General features: G+C 46.5%; 1 protein-coding gene across 1 annotated transcript in view; it reads left to right on the top strand.

The window, feature by feature from the left end:
* The window catches only part of LOC142803002 (short transient receptor potential channel 3-like), a 45,350-nt gene that overhangs the window by 3,693 nt on the left and 23,769 nt on the right, over positions 1–17,888 (top strand). The window contains exons 2-4 of the mRNA XM_075888099.1: positions 7,991–8,187; positions 14,446–14,579; positions 16,596–16,792. Coding sequence (XP_075744214.1) covers positions 7,991–8,187; positions 14,446–14,579; positions 16,596–16,792 — 528 coding nt within the window. The remainder of the gene's footprint in view (positions 1–7,990; positions 8,188–14,445; positions 14,580–16,595; positions 16,793–17,888) is intronic.

Here is a 17,888-nt window from a genome sequence, read left to right as displayed (position 1 = left end):
CGTGATCGTGAACGCCTCTTCTAAGCACTGCACTTGTTAGCTCAAAATTGTCAAACCTGGTGAGTGGCCGAGCTGACAAGCACAATGCTCAGATGGGGCGTTCACGATCACGTCTGCAAACTTTGCAACGCTACGCGCAACGAAAATGGGTCACATTTCAAGATGAACGCTGCTCCCTGTTCCTCTTGCGGGCGTGCGCCCTGAGAATGTGGACATGACGTGTGCGTATGAATGGAACTACGTACATGGCAATGCAGTAACATTGGTCTTCTACGTAGATGACTATGATCTGACGTTGCCTACAGTGGTACGTGACATGGCGAAAATTATTTAACACGACTTGCGTAGTTTATGTATTTGTTGTTTGAAGAGAATAATAGATAAATAATGAGATGCAATAAATGATTGGGAGCGTTTTTTTCTTCATTTTTTTCCGCCGTGAACTGCAAAGAGATGAGGGGCTAACGTGCCGACGTTTCGCATGCGTTCGTGTCCCCGCGGTCAGCGCATCGAGCATACGACAGCCGTGGAACGCTCCTACGCGTTCGCGCACTGATTGTGCTGATCTATTCTACCACGTCTAAGCCAGTGTTTTGAAACCATTCCGCAGAAGTAGGCAGTAGACCTCAAACCAACGACGTTCAAAAAAAAAATTGGCAGATCCCACGTACAGTGGGAATCGATGATATGCGAAGCATGAATAAGAATTGTTGCCATGTCACTTCAAAATCAGCACAACGTTATGAGCTAGAGGTAAACCATGCCTTACATGAATTCTGTGTCATGATTATCTTGTTTGGATGTGTCGTTCACCTTTGTCATCTATTCGCGTCACGTGATACCAAATTTAGTATATGTGGAGCTAGCGAAACGGCCGTGAGCACGCTGTGAGCGTGGTATGTTGTCATGTTCTTACATGACACGCGTGTCGGGGTTATCATGTTTGCGCCAGTCATTATTTTGTCATTCATTGATGTCACGTAACACCCGATTTGGTATATGTGCAGCTAGAAAAGCGGCTGCAAGCGCCTCATGAAGGCCCAATATACTCCTGTGTAGCATTGACGCACGCGCACGCTGGGCACAGTGACGCTACATTAGTTAATAAAACGTGAGCACCCCATAGTCTCACGTCAGGCGCGACCAGCGTACGTCGCCACGGCCCGACGGCAACCAGCACGAAATGCGACATGCTACATTTCGCGCCGGTGCGTTACCCAGACAACACTGGTTCTCCCTAGTTTCGTGACGGAGGGATGCCGGAGGCGCTGAAACGCGCATGCGGCAAAGCAACGAAGTGCGCCGCGCGCCTGCGAGTAGGTGGCAGGACCGGCACCTGGCTTCGCAATGCCGGCGTGACGCGACGAAATGAACGCCGGCGAGCAGGCGCCCCGCGTCACGTCGAAATGTATTGGCTCCTTGCTGTGGCATGTAGTGATGTTCTTATTTAACACGCATCTCATGATTATCATGCTTGCACCAGTCACATACATATGTCATCCATTGACGTCACGTAATACCAAATTTGGCATATGTGAAGCTAGCGAAACGGCCGCGAGCTTATCATGAGAGTAGCATGTAGTCATGTTGTTACATAACACGCATGTCATGATTATTATGTTTGGATGTATCATTTACCTATGTCGTCCGTTCACGTCGTGTAATACCGAGTTTGGTACATGTGAACCTAGAGAAATGGCCGTGAGCGCATCATGAGCGTAGCATGTTGTCGTGTTGTTACATGACACGCATCTTATGTTTATCATAATTGTACCAGTACCACATCTTCGTCATTAATTCCCGTCCTGTAATACCAAATTTGGTATAAGTGAAGCTAGCGAAGCGTCCGCCAGCGCATCATGAGCATGGCATGTAGTCATGTTGTTACATGACACGCATCTCATGATTATCATATTTTTACAAGTCGCATACCTTTGTCATCTATTCACGTACTGTAATAGCAAATTTGGTACATGTGACGCTATAGCGAAACGGCCGCGAGCGCATCGTGAGCGTGGCATGTTGTCGTGTTGTTACATAACGCGCATGTCATTATTTTCATGTTAGGGTCTGTTGTTTGCGTTTGCCATGCAATCATGTCATACTATACCAGTTTTGTAACATGCCATGTGAACGAAACCACCGCAAGAGCTGCAGGACCATGAAATGTTAATCATGACATTCATGACATCCGTGTCATGATTTTCATGTTGTGACAAGTAAAATTTGTTTTTCATGCTGTCATGGCATGCCATACCAAGTTTGGTATCGATATCATTATCAAAACGGCCAGGAGAGCTAAAAGATGGGCGGCTAGATATATAGATACGCTCAATGTCGCCGAAGTTCGCTAAGAAATGCTTCGCATTTAAAAAAAAGAAAAAAAAAGAACGCTTCTCACGTGCACGCGGGTTGGACTTGTTCGGACACGTAAGGCGCACGTGACTTCTCGGTCGGATTCCAGAGAGGGTAAGGAAGAGATTAGGCTTCCGAAGGCTACGCGAAGGAGCGGCAAGGGTTTTAAGCTCGCCTCCTGTCATACTCCTTCAGCGCCGCTTCAAAAAAAAAAAAACAGTTTTCTCATTTTGTTAAAAAAACCGATTCACATAATTTTTGTGGCAAAATGTTTCTCATCGGATACCCAAAAACTTCCATGGTCTAACTAAAATTTGGTATGTGGCCTTGTGAGTGGCCCTTGAAGTGCCGAAAGCGTGATGGGGCACCTGTCAATTTGGAATGAACCCTTTCGGAGTCTGCAGGCCAGTCACGTCTGATTCAACAACGCAAAAGATACGTGTGACAAATGGTGCATTCTAGAATGTATAGGTGATCGTCACTAGAGAAAGTTTTGAAATTTTGGGTATAAAGTTCTGCGCCGCAAATAGAGAGCCATCGTTTTCATTGTACTTGATTTACAATTATGTTTTTCTCGCTATATTATTTCTGCAATAATCTTTCAATTTCCTAGAGACGTTATGGATGTTGTGCTAAGCTAGATATTCACACATTTTTTCGGAAATTCTGGAGTTATCTTGTGTATCGCCATTGCTCAGAAGCCTTCGCTAGCTGTTTATTGTGCCTGTTATACAGACGCTTGTCGCTTAGCTTTGTTGCGTCCCATGAGAGAATAAACTTTTTCTAAACACAGCTGTGAGACGTACGGGATGGCTTTATGCTCTCCCATAGTAGAGTACATCGTACTTTAAATCGTTAATAACTTCGCGGCCGCTGGACTCAACGAGTGATTGGCCCTCCTAGGAGACAGGACAAACTGTTCACATATGTGGTGCAATAGGCATACACACTGACTAAAAAGAGCTGCGTGGCTGACATTGCCCCATTTCAAAGTTTTTGATATTTGCCGTTATAAGGGCACGCAGAAGGTAAATGCCAGCGCGCTCTCCCATGTATCGCGACCGTGCACAATCAGCTGAGAGATGCAAGGCGTGAGAGGCGCGCATCGCGTTCCGTATTTACTAACGCCGTCTCAAGGTTGCTTTTTTTGTGAAGCATTCTTTAGCGAACTTCGGCGACTTTGAGCGTATCTATCTATCTATCTATCTATCTATCTATCTATCTATCTATCTATCTATCTATCTATCTATCTATCTATCTATCTATCTATCTATCTATCTATCTATCTATCTAGCCGCCTATGACATTTAGCTCTCCAGGCCGTTTCGATATTGGTATCGATACCGAACTTAGTATGGCAAACCATGACTGTATGAAGAACATATTTCACTAGTCATACCATTAAAATCATGACATGAATATCATGATTTACATTTCATGGTGATGCAGCTTTTGCGGCGGTTTTGTTCGCATGACATGTTGCAAAACTGGTACGGTATGGGATGATTGCATGGGGAACACAAGCGACAGGCTCTAACATGGAAATCAAGACATCCGTGTCATGTAATAACATGACTACATGCCACGCTCATGATGCGCTCGCGGCCGTTAGCGCGTTTCAGCGCGTCCGGCATCCCTCTGTTACGAAAAGAGGGAGACGCTGTGTTGTCTGGGTAACGCATTGGTGCTGAACGTCGCATTTCGCGCCTGTTGCCGTCGGGTCGCGCGGACGAACGCTGGTCGCACCTGGCGTCAGACTATAGAGTGCTCGCTTTTTGCTAACGTAGCGCCGTTGTGCCCAGCGTTTACGCGCGTCAACGCTACATTGGAGTATATTGGGCCCATCATGATGTGCTCGCGGCCGTTTTGCTTGCGCCACATATACCAAATTTCGGGTTGCATGACGTCAATGGATGACGAAATATATGACTTGTGCTAAATTGATGATCCCGACACGCGTGTCATGTAACAACTTTACAACACACCACGCTCATAGCGTGCTCACAGCCGTTTCGCTAGCTCCACATATATTAAATTTCGTATCACGTGACGTGAATAGACGACGAAGGTAAACGAGGCATCCAATCATGATAACCATGACACGGATGTCATATACGATATAATTTCCCTCCACCTCGTAAACTTGTACTGATTTTGATGGACATATCAATGTTTCTCAATTGTGCTTCGCATATCATCGATTGTGACTGTACGTGGGATCTGCCAATTTTTTAGCCGCTAAACTACGTATTGTGGCGCTGCAGACAGAATGAAAAAAATGGCAGCATATCCACGGGGTTAATGATGGATAGTGGGGCGAAGCATCCGACCGTCCATTCATTCTTGCTTCCATCCGTCCATGCGTCCGTCTGTGTGACCATCCGTGCGTCCAGCCACCCGTCCGTGCGTGCGTCTGTTCATGCGTCCACGCGTCCATCCGTGCGTCCATCCCTGCATTCTTTCATGCATCCACCCCTGCGACTGTCCATGCGTCCATCCATCCGTGCAGCCATCCGTGCGTCCGTCCATGCATCTGTCTGTGTGTCCATTCGTTCATCTAGTCAACACTCCAAGTACCACCATATCGCATCTTTTCATCATATATTCTGCGTATAGAAGCATCGCCATCCAGCGGACATTCCAAGGTTTAAGCGAGAAGTGGCACACGCACACTTTCTTATGGCTTGCGCTTCTTGTCTACTTCCCACCTCTAACCACCTCGAGTTCATGGTATATACTAGTTCACTGTATTCATGACACTGCGGCCCAACGCTCGCTAAACCTTTCTAAAACCAAGGAGGTTACGCCCAGCAAGTGTAACGTAGCAACCCTTTCTTGTCAGATTGTGCTCAATGTACATGCCAATGGCTGCTATTGGAGATTGAGAGACAGGAGAATTCGGTTTTTAGTAAACGCGCACGCTGCGAACTTTTTATTGCTCAACAGCGCACAGAAGAAATCTCCCACCGGCACCACCTTGCAGGTCAAAGCGTAAGACATATTACTTACTACGACGAGGGAGGATTGGGGGCCGCTTTTAGAAGCTTCGCCCCTAATACTCTCCTAGAGAGTGCCTATAGGTGCCTCCTAATAACGATTCATATTAAAAAAAATTACGTGCAGATACGAAACGCGTTATTTACAGCCTACTGTCCCGCGTAGAAATGCGTGTGAAAGCTTTTTTTTTCTGGGAGGAGTGGTGGCGCCAGAATGGGCGCGAGGTAAACAAGGCCCGTCCCGCCGTTTCAGCAGCAAGCAATGGGCCGCACCTTCTTTTAGAGGCGAGGCTCCTGAAGACTTGGGTTGGTCGTCGCCAATGTATGTAGTACCAAGGAGGTTTAAAAGAGAACCTCCTTGTGTAGTGCGTAGTGGTAGCCCCTTCGTTGCAGCATTCACCACTAAGTGATAGTTGTTGGTCGCATAAACCAATGCAGATGTTATAAAACAAATAGCGTCCGTGTAGGTATATGATGAACAAGCAAAAGAAAATGGTATACTTACACTAGGGGGCGCTTTCATTTCAGGGGCGGTGCTTCTTATGCAGTTGGTGGTGCGTCTGTGATGTATGTAGTAGTAGTAGTAGTAGTAGTAGTAGTAGTAGTAGTAGTAGTAGTAGTAGGTAGCCAGCTCTCGTTTAGTCCTTGAAATGTCCGCTGGATGGCGGTACTTGGAGTGTTCACTAGATGGACAGACGGATGGACACATAGACGAATGCAGGGAAGGACTCAAAGATAAATGGATGAATGCATAGACGGAAGGACGGATTGATGGACGCACGGAGGGACGGACAGGCGTGTGGACGGGCGCACGGATGGATGCATGGACCGAAAGATGGACGCACGAACGAATGCAGGGGTGGAGGCACGAACGGATGGATGGATGCACGGTCGGACGGACGCATGGACAGACGCATGGAAGGACGAATGGATGGAGGCACAGGTCCACGAACCCACGAACGGACACACGCACGGTCACACGGACGGACGCACTGATGAAGGAAAGCGCGGACGAACTGATGGATGCTTCGCCCCACTCATCATCATTGAGTCCATAGATATGCTGTGATTTTTTTTAATCCAGTGGCCGTGACAACTTTTTCTAAACACATTGGCGTGCCTTGGGTTATTAATCATTTTTGTCAACAGGTACTCATCGATTATAAGGCCCTCAAGACGGCTTTAAGCTCTCCCATAGTAGACTACCAAGTACTCTAAATTCTTAATAACTTTTTTCTAAACACATGGGCATTCCTTCGGTCCTTAGTAATTTTTGAGAACAGGTCGTCACCAAGTATGAGGCCGTCGAGACGGCTATGAGCTCTCCCGTAGTAGAGCATCAAGTGCTCTAAAGCAATAACCACTTTCTCTAAACACATTGGCTTGCCTTGAGTCCTTAATAATTTGTTCAAGAGGTTCTCATTAAGGGCGAGACCCTCAAGACGGCTATATGCTCTTCCGTAGAAGAGTATAAAGTACTCTAAGTCGTTAACCAATTTTTATAAACACACGATGTACTTCGTCTTGTGCCGGGATGCTGGTGATGGGACGGCTTAGTGCTCTCCAATAGCAGGGTACATCATACTCTTAATCGTGGAACATTGTTTATGAACAATGTTTGTGCTACGGTCGCTGGCATACAGCTCATTATGGCAACCAATCTAAAGTGTTCACCTTTAGTTTTCATTCGCGTGGTCTTATCGTTGTGTATGAGTGTGCTGCCAAGAGTCGTCGGGGTCTCGCAATTCAAGTTGACGTTTTCTGGTGAGTTATGCAAACACGTCATTAATTTCGCACCAAGTTTCTTGCCTTCGCCCCTTTCTATAACTAGAAATAATTCGCTCTCTTACCTTCTCATCTACTATTCTATGTGCTTAGGCTAACCATAGATGTAATTACTAGAACGTCTATTTGACTCCCGACTGAGGGCCGCTGTTTACTTCTATATCTATTCACCAAAGTTTTAATTACTGCTCTAAAGCGTAAAATCTGGCGAGCAGATAATTTTTTCGTGGTATGCTTCAATGTACTGCATGCCGCGTCAATTAGCACCTCAACTTAACTCACTGTGGGCTTGTAAGCGCAATAGTATTGCGCAGCGTGCCACCACACCAATTCTAATACTTCGTATTTAAAACATGAAAAAAGTGCTCGTTCTGTCCTTGGAGATGGGTCACCAACTACGTAGCGAGCGTGTCCGACACGTATTGGCCGTATTTATTAAAGGCATGCTAGGGACTTTCGGAGGTCGCGTGTTGCATCATTCAAATACTGCGCTGTACACGAAACAGAAGTGCACTTTCCTAAATTTGTGGAATTACGCCTTCAGGTCAGGGCGCATAGGAACTTAGGATTTCGGCGGTAAGTGCAATCGACCGCAATGTATCGTCCTGCTGCACAATTTGGGCAACGAAAGCCTGAAGGAAGCCCTTTACTCGTGGAATAACATCGCTTGCGCTAGACGAGTGTGGAAAGCGTGGTAATAGGAAATCCGTGTGACACCATAGCCGAATACTGGAAACTTTCCGGGATGGCTCACAGTTACACAGCGTAGTGCAAAGCCTCCTTGTCTTCACTCTAGCAGACTTGTTCCATAAGGTTCTTACTATATGAACTGTGTGTACCATTGAACAACGCAGGCGCATCCCTTGCTGGACGTGAACTGCTGCGACATGCGTGGTCTACGAGCACTCGAGGTGGCCGCTCAGAACGGCGACGTCGAGCTGAGCGTCGAGCTGCTCAGGCTACGCGCCCTGGACGCGGACCACGTGCAGAGCGCCCTGCTGGTGGCCATACAACGCGGAGACATACGCCTCACACAAATACTGCTCGACGGGTGTGTACGGTAGAAGTGCTACAAGCTGAGCGCAAGTATTGACATGATTTCATACGGTGACACGCATCTGCATGCGTGGTATGTTCTCAACTGCCACGAAAGGGACAGATCATTGAAAAAATATGAACTATTCGCAATAAATGAAACCCGAACAGCGGCAGACCACACGGTGGCTCTACAGAAGTTGTGCGATCACCTTGGTGATGGTATAGTGTACACTGTCCAGTCCGCACCATTGACAGGTTCATGCATCCTGTTCGGCAGTTCTGCACGTACATGAGTCCCTGGCTATGGTGATAGGTGGACGGCGTGCAATGTACCATCGCGAAGGCTTGCCACTGTTCGGGTTTTATTTCACGCGGATAGTACGCGCATGGTTTCACAATACAAGCGGTCATCGTTTGCATAATTAAGGGGTCGGTAACTTGCGGCCCCCAGCAGGACATCTGAACCCCCTCCCCCTTAAACATGCACCATCGAAATACAAAGCGTATACAGAGTATACAGCACCAAAATTTTCGTTGAAAGAGTTTTCTTGCTTCTATTCTATAGTTTGGTGATTAAGAACCCTGTGGTATGCGTGCTGAAAATAAGCATCATTTCTATTCCGGTTTTGTATATCGTTATGATCCATTCGCCGAATGGATCATAACCCTTTGCTTGCAAAGACACCATAACGATTTGCCCTGTGGCCGTGTCGGCTTCACGCCACTTGGTCTTGTGCCCCAAAAGCTTGGCGGCTCTTGGCCAAAATAATTTAAGCTCATGCGTAAACATCTAACAGCTTTTAGCGTGCCAGCCTACCGGAGAGGTGTGTGGCTGCAGCAACTAAGTACTTCGTAAATGTCGGTTATTCAGTGGCGTCATTGATCCATTCGTGCTGGTAAAATGATTATTGCAAGAAAAAATTGATGTAGCTTGCTCAAGGTCAAGCAAGCTGGGTTCTCAGTAGGACTGGTGAGCATTTAAACTATCATGGCTTAATTAGAGTTTTACTTTCTGACTTTGATCATTTCCACACCTATAATGTGCATGATTTTCCTTCCTTTCATTTTTTGTGCTTCATTTTTTCTCTCACCTTTCCTTTCTTTCTATGTATTTCTTTATCTGTAGTCGGTCTTTAGACTTTTATCGTTCCCTCTTTTTTTCTCCCTCTCACCACTCATTCTTCCCACCTGCATTGCTTCCACCCTGCCCTCACGTCTTTCCTCTTCATCGTAACTTTTCTTTTCCTTCCCTTTGCTGTACTGTACTACACTACGTTGTATTTGATTATATTAAAAGATATGCTATACTTTACACAAAATACTCCAGGGCACTATTCTGTGATCTGCTAGCGTGACGGGTTATCCTAATTGTTACGACGCTCGATTTCCTACAATGTTCATGCGGGATCGAATCTCACCTCGCCTAAATTTCTTGTCTTTCTGCGTCATTCTTTCTTGCTCTCGCCGTGCTAGTTCTCTCACCCATAAGAGTGATTACATCGCAAGGCGGAGCGATCGGCGCACATGTTCTGAGAGCTTGGCACAAAACGACAACGATAAGACCAGCAGTTTCTCCGTTTACGAACACAGCCGATGAGCAAGGCTCCTTAAGCAAGGGACGCAAACGACTGCGTACCTGATCGCGCTGATGGCTTTCATGAAGGTGGTAAGGCTGGGCAGCGTTTTTAGAAGCAGTACCGTTTTGTAGTTCCGCTCACGAGCCAGCATGCGTGGTTGACGCGTTAAATTATGGCGCTAAGGCTCCATTTTGCTTCACTTGCTGCGGCTGGCGGGATCGGATGCGGCAGTGCACCATTGCTTTAAATGAAGCGTTGCCCAAACTAATCGCGGAGGCGAGGTACCCTCAAACGCAAAAGTTTTCGGGATGTGCAGTGCGTGACGGAGCGCCGGAAAGCTGCATTGCTGCCCCGCTACCATGACGTGCAACATGCTGTTCAGCATGCCGGCCACGGCTTCCGAGATTTGATCCAGCAGTGGCGCGTTGTCCTAATGTGCCGCTGCTGATCACCGATGCCGCGTATGGTAGCCTCGACTCCACGCCGATGTACAGCAGCTGGCGCAGCAATGCAGTGATCCGCCGCTCCGCCACGCGCTGCACATCCCACAGGCTTTCGCTGTTTCCAGTACATACCGCACCGAGACGATCCCTCACGCGAGGAATAGCCGCTTGTGACGCATTGCGAGTATCTCCGTGTGGAGCCCTCGAATAAGGGCTTTACCCAGGAAACCTTCGTATGTCGTTTCAATAAATGTGTATTCCTCATCCATGCTCTCTTTTTCAGCCCTGCGTGCTTGATTTGCGAACGCGTGAGGCATTAAACTAAGATAGGACTGCAGCGCTGCCAGTTCTTGCGTCGGCCGTCCTGTCCACTTCAGAGAGCAAGGGTGTACTGCAAAATTGGCTTGGCTCAAGAAATGCTGGAGGGGTGGGGGGTGACTGGTCATGCATGAAGAGAAAAATCACAGCATATTCACGGATTGCATGATGATGAGTGGGGCGAAGCATCCGTCCGTGCGTCCACGCTTCCGTCCGTCCGTGCGTCCATCTGCGAAACCGTCTATGCGTCCGTCCGTGCGCCAGTTTATCTGTGCGTCCATCTGTCCACCCGCGCGTTCGTTCATGCGTCCACCCATCCACGCGTCCGTCCGCCCGTCTGTTCATTCATGCGTCTACAACAACAACTACTACTACTACTACTACTACTACTACTACTACTACTACTACTACTACTACTACTACTCTACTACTACTACTACACACGTCGCGGACGCACGACGCATTGCATATGGAGCTTCGCACCTAAAAAGCAAGGAGGGTGCAATAAGTCACACAAGGGAAGCCCACCGTGTTGCCCCAACACATGGTCAAAATCTCAGAGAGTGCGGTATGTATGTGTAGTATCGGTGGTGATTCCTTTTCGAAACACCTGCATGAGCCGGCAGGTCTGCGCCGAACGAGCACTCTTCGATTAAAAGCTACCGCGCGCCACACTCTGATGTCTCGGCAAGTTCAGTATACTTGCGTGATCTAACCGGGAGAGCTCACGTTTTCGGCCGACGCTGCAGGTTTCAGAACGACTTTGCTTGCCACAGCTGGCTGCCTGACATCATGCTCTCTCCTTTTTATTTCCTCCTTCGGAGTACTGACTGATAGGGCAGGGAGCTTTGACGGCAAAGGTGGAGTCCAGGCCTAAGAAGGTTCACTACTAATAAAACGATGAAAAGATCTTGAGCCGGTTCACGGTGATGACAGTGCTCTGTCTATGACACAAGGCAAATGTTGACCATAACAGCCCTGCTGTAAGAAGTCCATGAGACCTACACATCTACTTTTTCAGCTGATGTAACCAGCATTGGTTGACGATGCCGGCGACAGCCATATTACAATCGAATAAAATTCTAAACTGCCAAAAGAATACACTAAAAAAACAAATGAGGAGTGGTATAGAGCAAGAAATGGTCAGCTTACTGTGAAGCGTGCCACTAAATGGAGCGGCCTGGGGCGGCAATTTCGACTCGTGAGCAAACCAATTTAATTAGCAATAACTATGGCCCGTATTCAAAAACCAACCTCAGTTTTACCTCACGTTTTCCTCAACTTCCTGTACTTTCTACATGCGTTTTAAAGGCACAAAAATGGTAACTGGGTGTAAGATAAGGACAAGAATAGTTTATGAATACTTGTCCAATTTGTTTATCATGTGCAATAGATGTTTAAAACCGATAAGAAAAACTCGAGGCAAGGTTGATGTTGGTTTGTGAATGCGGGCGTATGTACTCGTAGAGCTTATGTAAGAGCAGCACCGACATGTCAAGGCAAGCACGTTGTTTGGGGCTGGGCGGGGCTCAAGGTACGAGGTTATGCGAATTGATGCACACTTTTTTGTACTGATAACGTTGTTTGTTTACACAATAGTAACTGGTTTTGCTCCACGGCGGTGCGTCGTATTTGGTCCAGTATAACACTCGAAAAAACAATCATAAGAAATAACAAATGCTTGCAAATGCCTTCATGGAACACCACGGAGATCATGATTTCCAAATTACTCATACATCGTGCGTCATTCAATACATCTAGATTTTTGTGCAGCGCAGCCCTTTGGCATGAGCACTCTGTGTGTTGTTGAGTTTCCTGCGCTCCATAAAGTTGAGTCATAACAGTAGTGTCGTGTTCAGCGCAGGTTATCAAAGACAACTGCAGGGAAAGTAGGCTGATTCAAAGGTGTGTCGTGGAGAGTTGCGCAACGATGTTTTGCCATTGCGCCTTACGCGCAGGTGCTCGTGCAATACACAGCGGCGGCTTAAAGCACGTCTGTCAGCATGATGCATGTTAGCTCGCGCTGGTGGCTTATGTTTACGGGAAAAATATTGCCGCCACAGGGACGATGAACAAATCTCGCACTTGGCTCATTACCATTAGCACAGATGATTTGCTGCTTGTAAAAATTCTGCTGTCATTCCACCCATATGAAAGCCATTTTTTCAACTATGCTGGCTTTCTGAAAAATAAACGAGCGACCACTGATTTGATTGATTGATATGTGGGGTTTAACGTCCCAAAATCACCATATGATTATGAGAGACGCCGTAGTGAAGGGCTCCGGAAATTTCGACCACCTGGGGTTCTTTAACGTGCACCCAAATCTGAGCACACGGGCCTACAACATTTCCGCCTCCATCGGAAATGCAGCCGCCGCAGCCGGGATTCGAACCCGCGACCTGCGGGTCAGCAGCCGAGTACCTTAGCCACTAGACCACCACGGCGGTGCAACGAGCGACCACTGCAAGGCGTTTATTTCAAAACATTTCGGATATATGAATTTCACCATGTTCACGTTTTCTCCATCTGTAGCCGCTTTTTGCACTGCTGACAACATTCCGTTTTATACGCTTCTAATTGGCAATCAGTTTGGACGCACCCTATGGTATACTCTCTTCAAAATTGAAATATACGATCGTATTGTCGCGAAGGCAATGTCCCGCAGAAAGCTTTTTTTTTTCAACTACTGCTGGAGTTCTTTCTTTGTCAGATGTTCTTGTTAGAGGCGCTATTTTACGACTTTTCTTGAAGAGGGAGCCTCGAGGAAGAATGAGAGTCGAAGAGAGAAAGCTGCATCCAGTCGGTCACTGTGCGTCCCGCGCCCAAAACGAGCGAGCCACCGCTTGGGCCCTCCGGGGCGACCGAGGACCGAAATTCAAGCTCTTGTTTGTGCGTCAGGGCTGTTTTAGAGAATGTGCCCGTTGTCTGAAACCGCTCCACTTTTGTTGCATAGCAAGATTCACCCGACCATGTAAACTCGTGTTGGGATTGGTTAGTCTCGGCTTGCCTGATTGGTCCGTATAAGCCGTTTTTCAATTGGTGCAAAACAGTGGTCTTCCGCGCGGTCCGCACACCCGTGGATGCTAGAAAACCCCATTTAAGCACTGACTAGGGCTCTTTTTGGGGTGGCCCCACCGTGGTGGTCTAGTGGCTAAGGTACTCGGCTGCTGCCCCGCAGGTCGCGGGATGAAATCCCGGCTGCGGCGGCTGATTCCGATGGAGGCGGAAATGCTGTAGGCCCATGTGCTCAGATTTCGGTGCACGTTAAAGAACCCCAGGTGGTCGAAATTTCCGGAGCCCTCCACTACGGCGTCTCTCATAATCATATGGTGGTTTTGGGATGTTAAACCCCACATACCAATCGAATCTTTTTGGGGTGAGTTGGACTAGGGGTCAAGAGCGCATCTCACCACCGGAGACCAGTTATGCAAACCGAGGGATATGCCATCATTTTCTATGTTTGGCATTTGTGACTCAGTGCATTGTGTACATTTATTTTGCAGTAGATAAATGAACCCCCAAAGTGTGCTCCCTTAAATCATGGTGTGAACTTGTCATCACTTGTCTGTGTGGAACTGCTCTCACACTTCTTTGTCTCAATGGTCTTCAGATGCATCTAGCTTAAGCAATGCCGACGTTTCGCTACAGCATGTATTTAGAAACTGCAAAGTTCATAGTAAAAATACTAATATTAGTATTACTAAAAGTTGTGCAATTGAAAATATTAGCATTGCTTTAAAGAAGGAAGAAATAAATTGTTGCCGGATGCCAATAATTTGAGCTAACGCTTTATAAATTTGTTCAGTACAACGCGCAAGACTGTCTGAGGCGCCGCTTCGGTTGTGCTCGAAACCTTAAGTAATCCTCAAATCAAGACATCGCTTTTCAGAGCTAGAGGATGATCAGTCCGTATAAACTTTTTTTTTTCAGAGCACATGGACCATGCACTGTGCCAGTGGGCAACATGACACCACTCATGGCAGCTGCTATCGCAGGCGACCTTGAGATCACCAAATTGCTCCTGGATAGAGGCCATACCATTCAAAAACCGCATGAACCTGGATGTGAGTTGAAATGTGCAGAATGAACTGAAATGGCTTGATAGGAATTACATATGCAAGGGGTGTTGGATGTGTCTAAGATTACGAGAGTACAAGTTATCTCCGGTATCATCATTGAGGGGGCGGGGGATCGAAGCGGGGGTGCGTTGCCGCTTTTTTTGCTTTCATTTTCTTCTCTGTTGTCATGAGCTCGGCCTTCGGTTTTGGCTCCAGCGCAGTGCGAGTCGATGTGCGGGTGTCAGAGTCATTTTAAGAATAATACACCACATGAGTAACACCTCTCCTTATATCTTGCTGAAATGCGCGTATGATATTGAAATTTAAAGTAGCGCAACGTTAAGAGTTTCACTCCTAAAAGTAGCCAAAAAGAAATTTAAAATCAGCTAAAATAAAGTGGCCGTCATTTGATGACTGGCCACAGTGGTATAGTTTCCAAGTGATTAGCCTCCAGCGAGCTTCACGTATACCGCAGCGCGTCTCGCAAGGCCATTGCCACAGCAGCCGTTGGAGAAGCTCGGGTGTTCCTTTACTACTCATAACAAGCATGTTTGCGGAGTAGTTAAAGCAGCGCCTAAAGGCTCACCTATGCTGAGTGATGCAGCATAGAATAAATATTTTTACTCCTTAGGTTTTGAAGCTTGAGCGGTTGGAGGTGTCAGCCCAGGGGCCAATTTAATGCTGCTATCAGGCCGACATTGTCAGTCTTCGCTGGTCGTCCAGGGCTGTGCTGGAAAGAGCAACATACCACTAAGAAAGGAGTAGATTCGGCATTTTAGGTTGACTGGTAGCTTTAGGGCTTGCCCACATGAAAGGGTAAACTTTGGTGGACATATACAATGGCGACGTCGGTCACGATACTTCCCTGAGTAAAAATTGTAGCAGAGTGCCAGGTTTGGGAATGTATCGGTCTGGAGCTGGCCCCAAGCAGCCACATCTGTTTAGTATATTTGTATGAGTGGTGTAATGGCCATTGTTTGTAGGCACTGTGAAGGGAACTGTAGTAGGTAGTACACAAGGGATTTACAGAGAAGCCTTCGTGATAGTTCATTATCCTTACATAAAATGTAGGCCATTGACAAAGCAATCGGGCTGAATAGAGCGCCATTATTTGTATGTTTACACTGCTGGTAGACGACGCACCACATACTGTCACTGCTGAAGCGTTCGCACTGTCGTTTGTGGCTTCCTGAAAGCGGTCATATGTAAACACTACGAATACTATGAATATCATCAATATTAGCGTGTAAAAGGTATTGCATCTACTTATTTATTGAGGTATCTCTGGAGTTGTGCTACCTTACGTGCATGTTCGCATAATCGCACCAATAAAACCACGTATGCGCCGACATTAAAAAAACAAAAGTCACACAGCGTCAGTGCTAAAGCACAAGAAAAGAAATACACAAAACGTGATGATAGCTTCAGCATTCCATAATAAGAACTAAAAACTGGCAAGTGGTCGAATATCCTACAAAATGCAAAAAAGTTAACACTGCGATAAAAAGAAGAGTAGATGTCCTACTATTCTTCGTAGGTGTTCTTAATACAATTAAAATGTCACTAGAAAGGCGCGTGGTAAAGAGACTACGACTTTTATTGCAGTGAAATATTCTAACCAAATGAATACAACACTTAATTAGGCCAGGGATAGCATACGGACAACGGGACATAAAGACATTTTTTTAAAAATGACAACAGGGATAAGAACTACACGACCCTCGTAGCGGGTGTCGACTGTCGTGTCCTTGTCCCCGCTATCCCTTTGAAAAGTGTGGTACTTCACCATATAGTATAATGATCAGTCAAACACTTGCCCACATATCTACTTTATTGTCTTCCTTTCGTTAGGAGAAAGGATTCCTTGTTCCGAGAAACGTTGACAAGAAAGGAAAGCAGGTGAACATTATGGCATGGTCCTTGAAAAAAAAACCTCTAAAGCCTGTGTCCTAGCATGTTCCTCCACAATCATGTGTTCATGATTCTTACATGGCGATATAGAAATCATTTCGTCGGTTGCAGGTCGTTGTGCCGAGTCCTGTCGTGAGCAGGCTGCCCGCCATGGTGAGCGGTTGTCTCAGTCGCAGTTAAGGCGCAACGCCTTCCGTGCTCTGAGCAGCCCCGTGCACATCCTGCTCACGTCTGACGACCCCGTGCTCACCGCGTTCACGCTCAGCCGAGAGCTTCGCGAACTGGCACAGAGCGTGCCCGAGTTCCAGGTATGTGGTTCGAGAAGATGTGCTGAATGCGTTATTGAAGACTATGTGTATACGTTGCAGATCAAACTTGAGCTTTCCTAGTTGGCGTTAGTTTGCTATTGCGTTATGAGAGTGTTCGGTGCCAACCATATGACAGACCTACAGTGACCTGCCGAGCTTTGGAGATGCAGCGGCAACATAAAACCTATTATATATGTAAAATGAAAAGGACCGAAAAACAGAGTTGTGAAGGTTGTGAGTTACACTTGGAAACAGAAGCAGACGACACAGAGTGGGATGAAATAAAAAGGAAAAGGCAAAGCAGGAAAATGAGGAAAGGCTGGGAGCGAAAAGAGAAAAACGCAGACACTGTCACTAGCGGATGTGTTCGCCCTTCAGTTCTTCCATTGTCTGGGCAGGCTTACGTAATCTCGCATTTAACAAAAATGCGCACGGCTAATTTAGTATGCCGATGCGACGATGTTATTTTCGGGCATCGGCCTGCTCTACCCCTTCCAATATAAACTGAGAAAGACTGGTCCGTATCACAACCCGTTTATTTTAAAGGTTACAGTTTAGACAAAACTGGCTGTCGTGATTGCGGAAGTACATTCGAAATGTTCGGGACTATCTGCTTGGTACATGTACATGACATGGTCACAGCAATGACCTTATCATCGTGTCTTCAGTTTTGATATGCCGCAAGTGAAAGTGTTGGATCTTAGTAAGTATAGCCAATACAGTGGAGCAGAATGGTATATTTGAATTGTACGTGCGCGGTGTGTCACTTTAGGCATCTAGCTCGTGCATGTTTGGCACGTCGCGTTCACCCCATCTCTTTCTTTTATGCTTAGGCCAAAAGCATTTTTGTGTATTTCGCTGTTGCTTATAAAAAGCTAAAAATACATCGTATTTCTCCCGGTGGCTGCTTACTGCACCCTCTTTCTTTTCTTGGTGGTTTTGTAATGTCAGTATATGTGAATATGTAGGACTAATAATGACTATTCTCGTGCTATTTTCAGACAATCGTCCTAAAATAAAAACAAGATGATCTTTTCTACTACGCACAAAATGATATATTGTAGATTATGAAAGCGAAAGAAAGTAAAATAATTTC

This window comes from Rhipicephalus microplus, chromosome 3, assembly GCF_043290135.1.
Source record: "Rhipicephalus microplus isolate Deutch F79 chromosome 3, USDA_Rmic, whole genome shotgun sequence".
Taxonomy (NCBI): Eukaryota; Metazoa; Arthropoda; class Arachnida; order Ixodida; family Ixodidae; genus Rhipicephalus; species Rhipicephalus microplus.
Note: the sequence above shows the minus strand (reverse complement) of the source record. Positions and strands in the feature narration are given on the sequence as shown.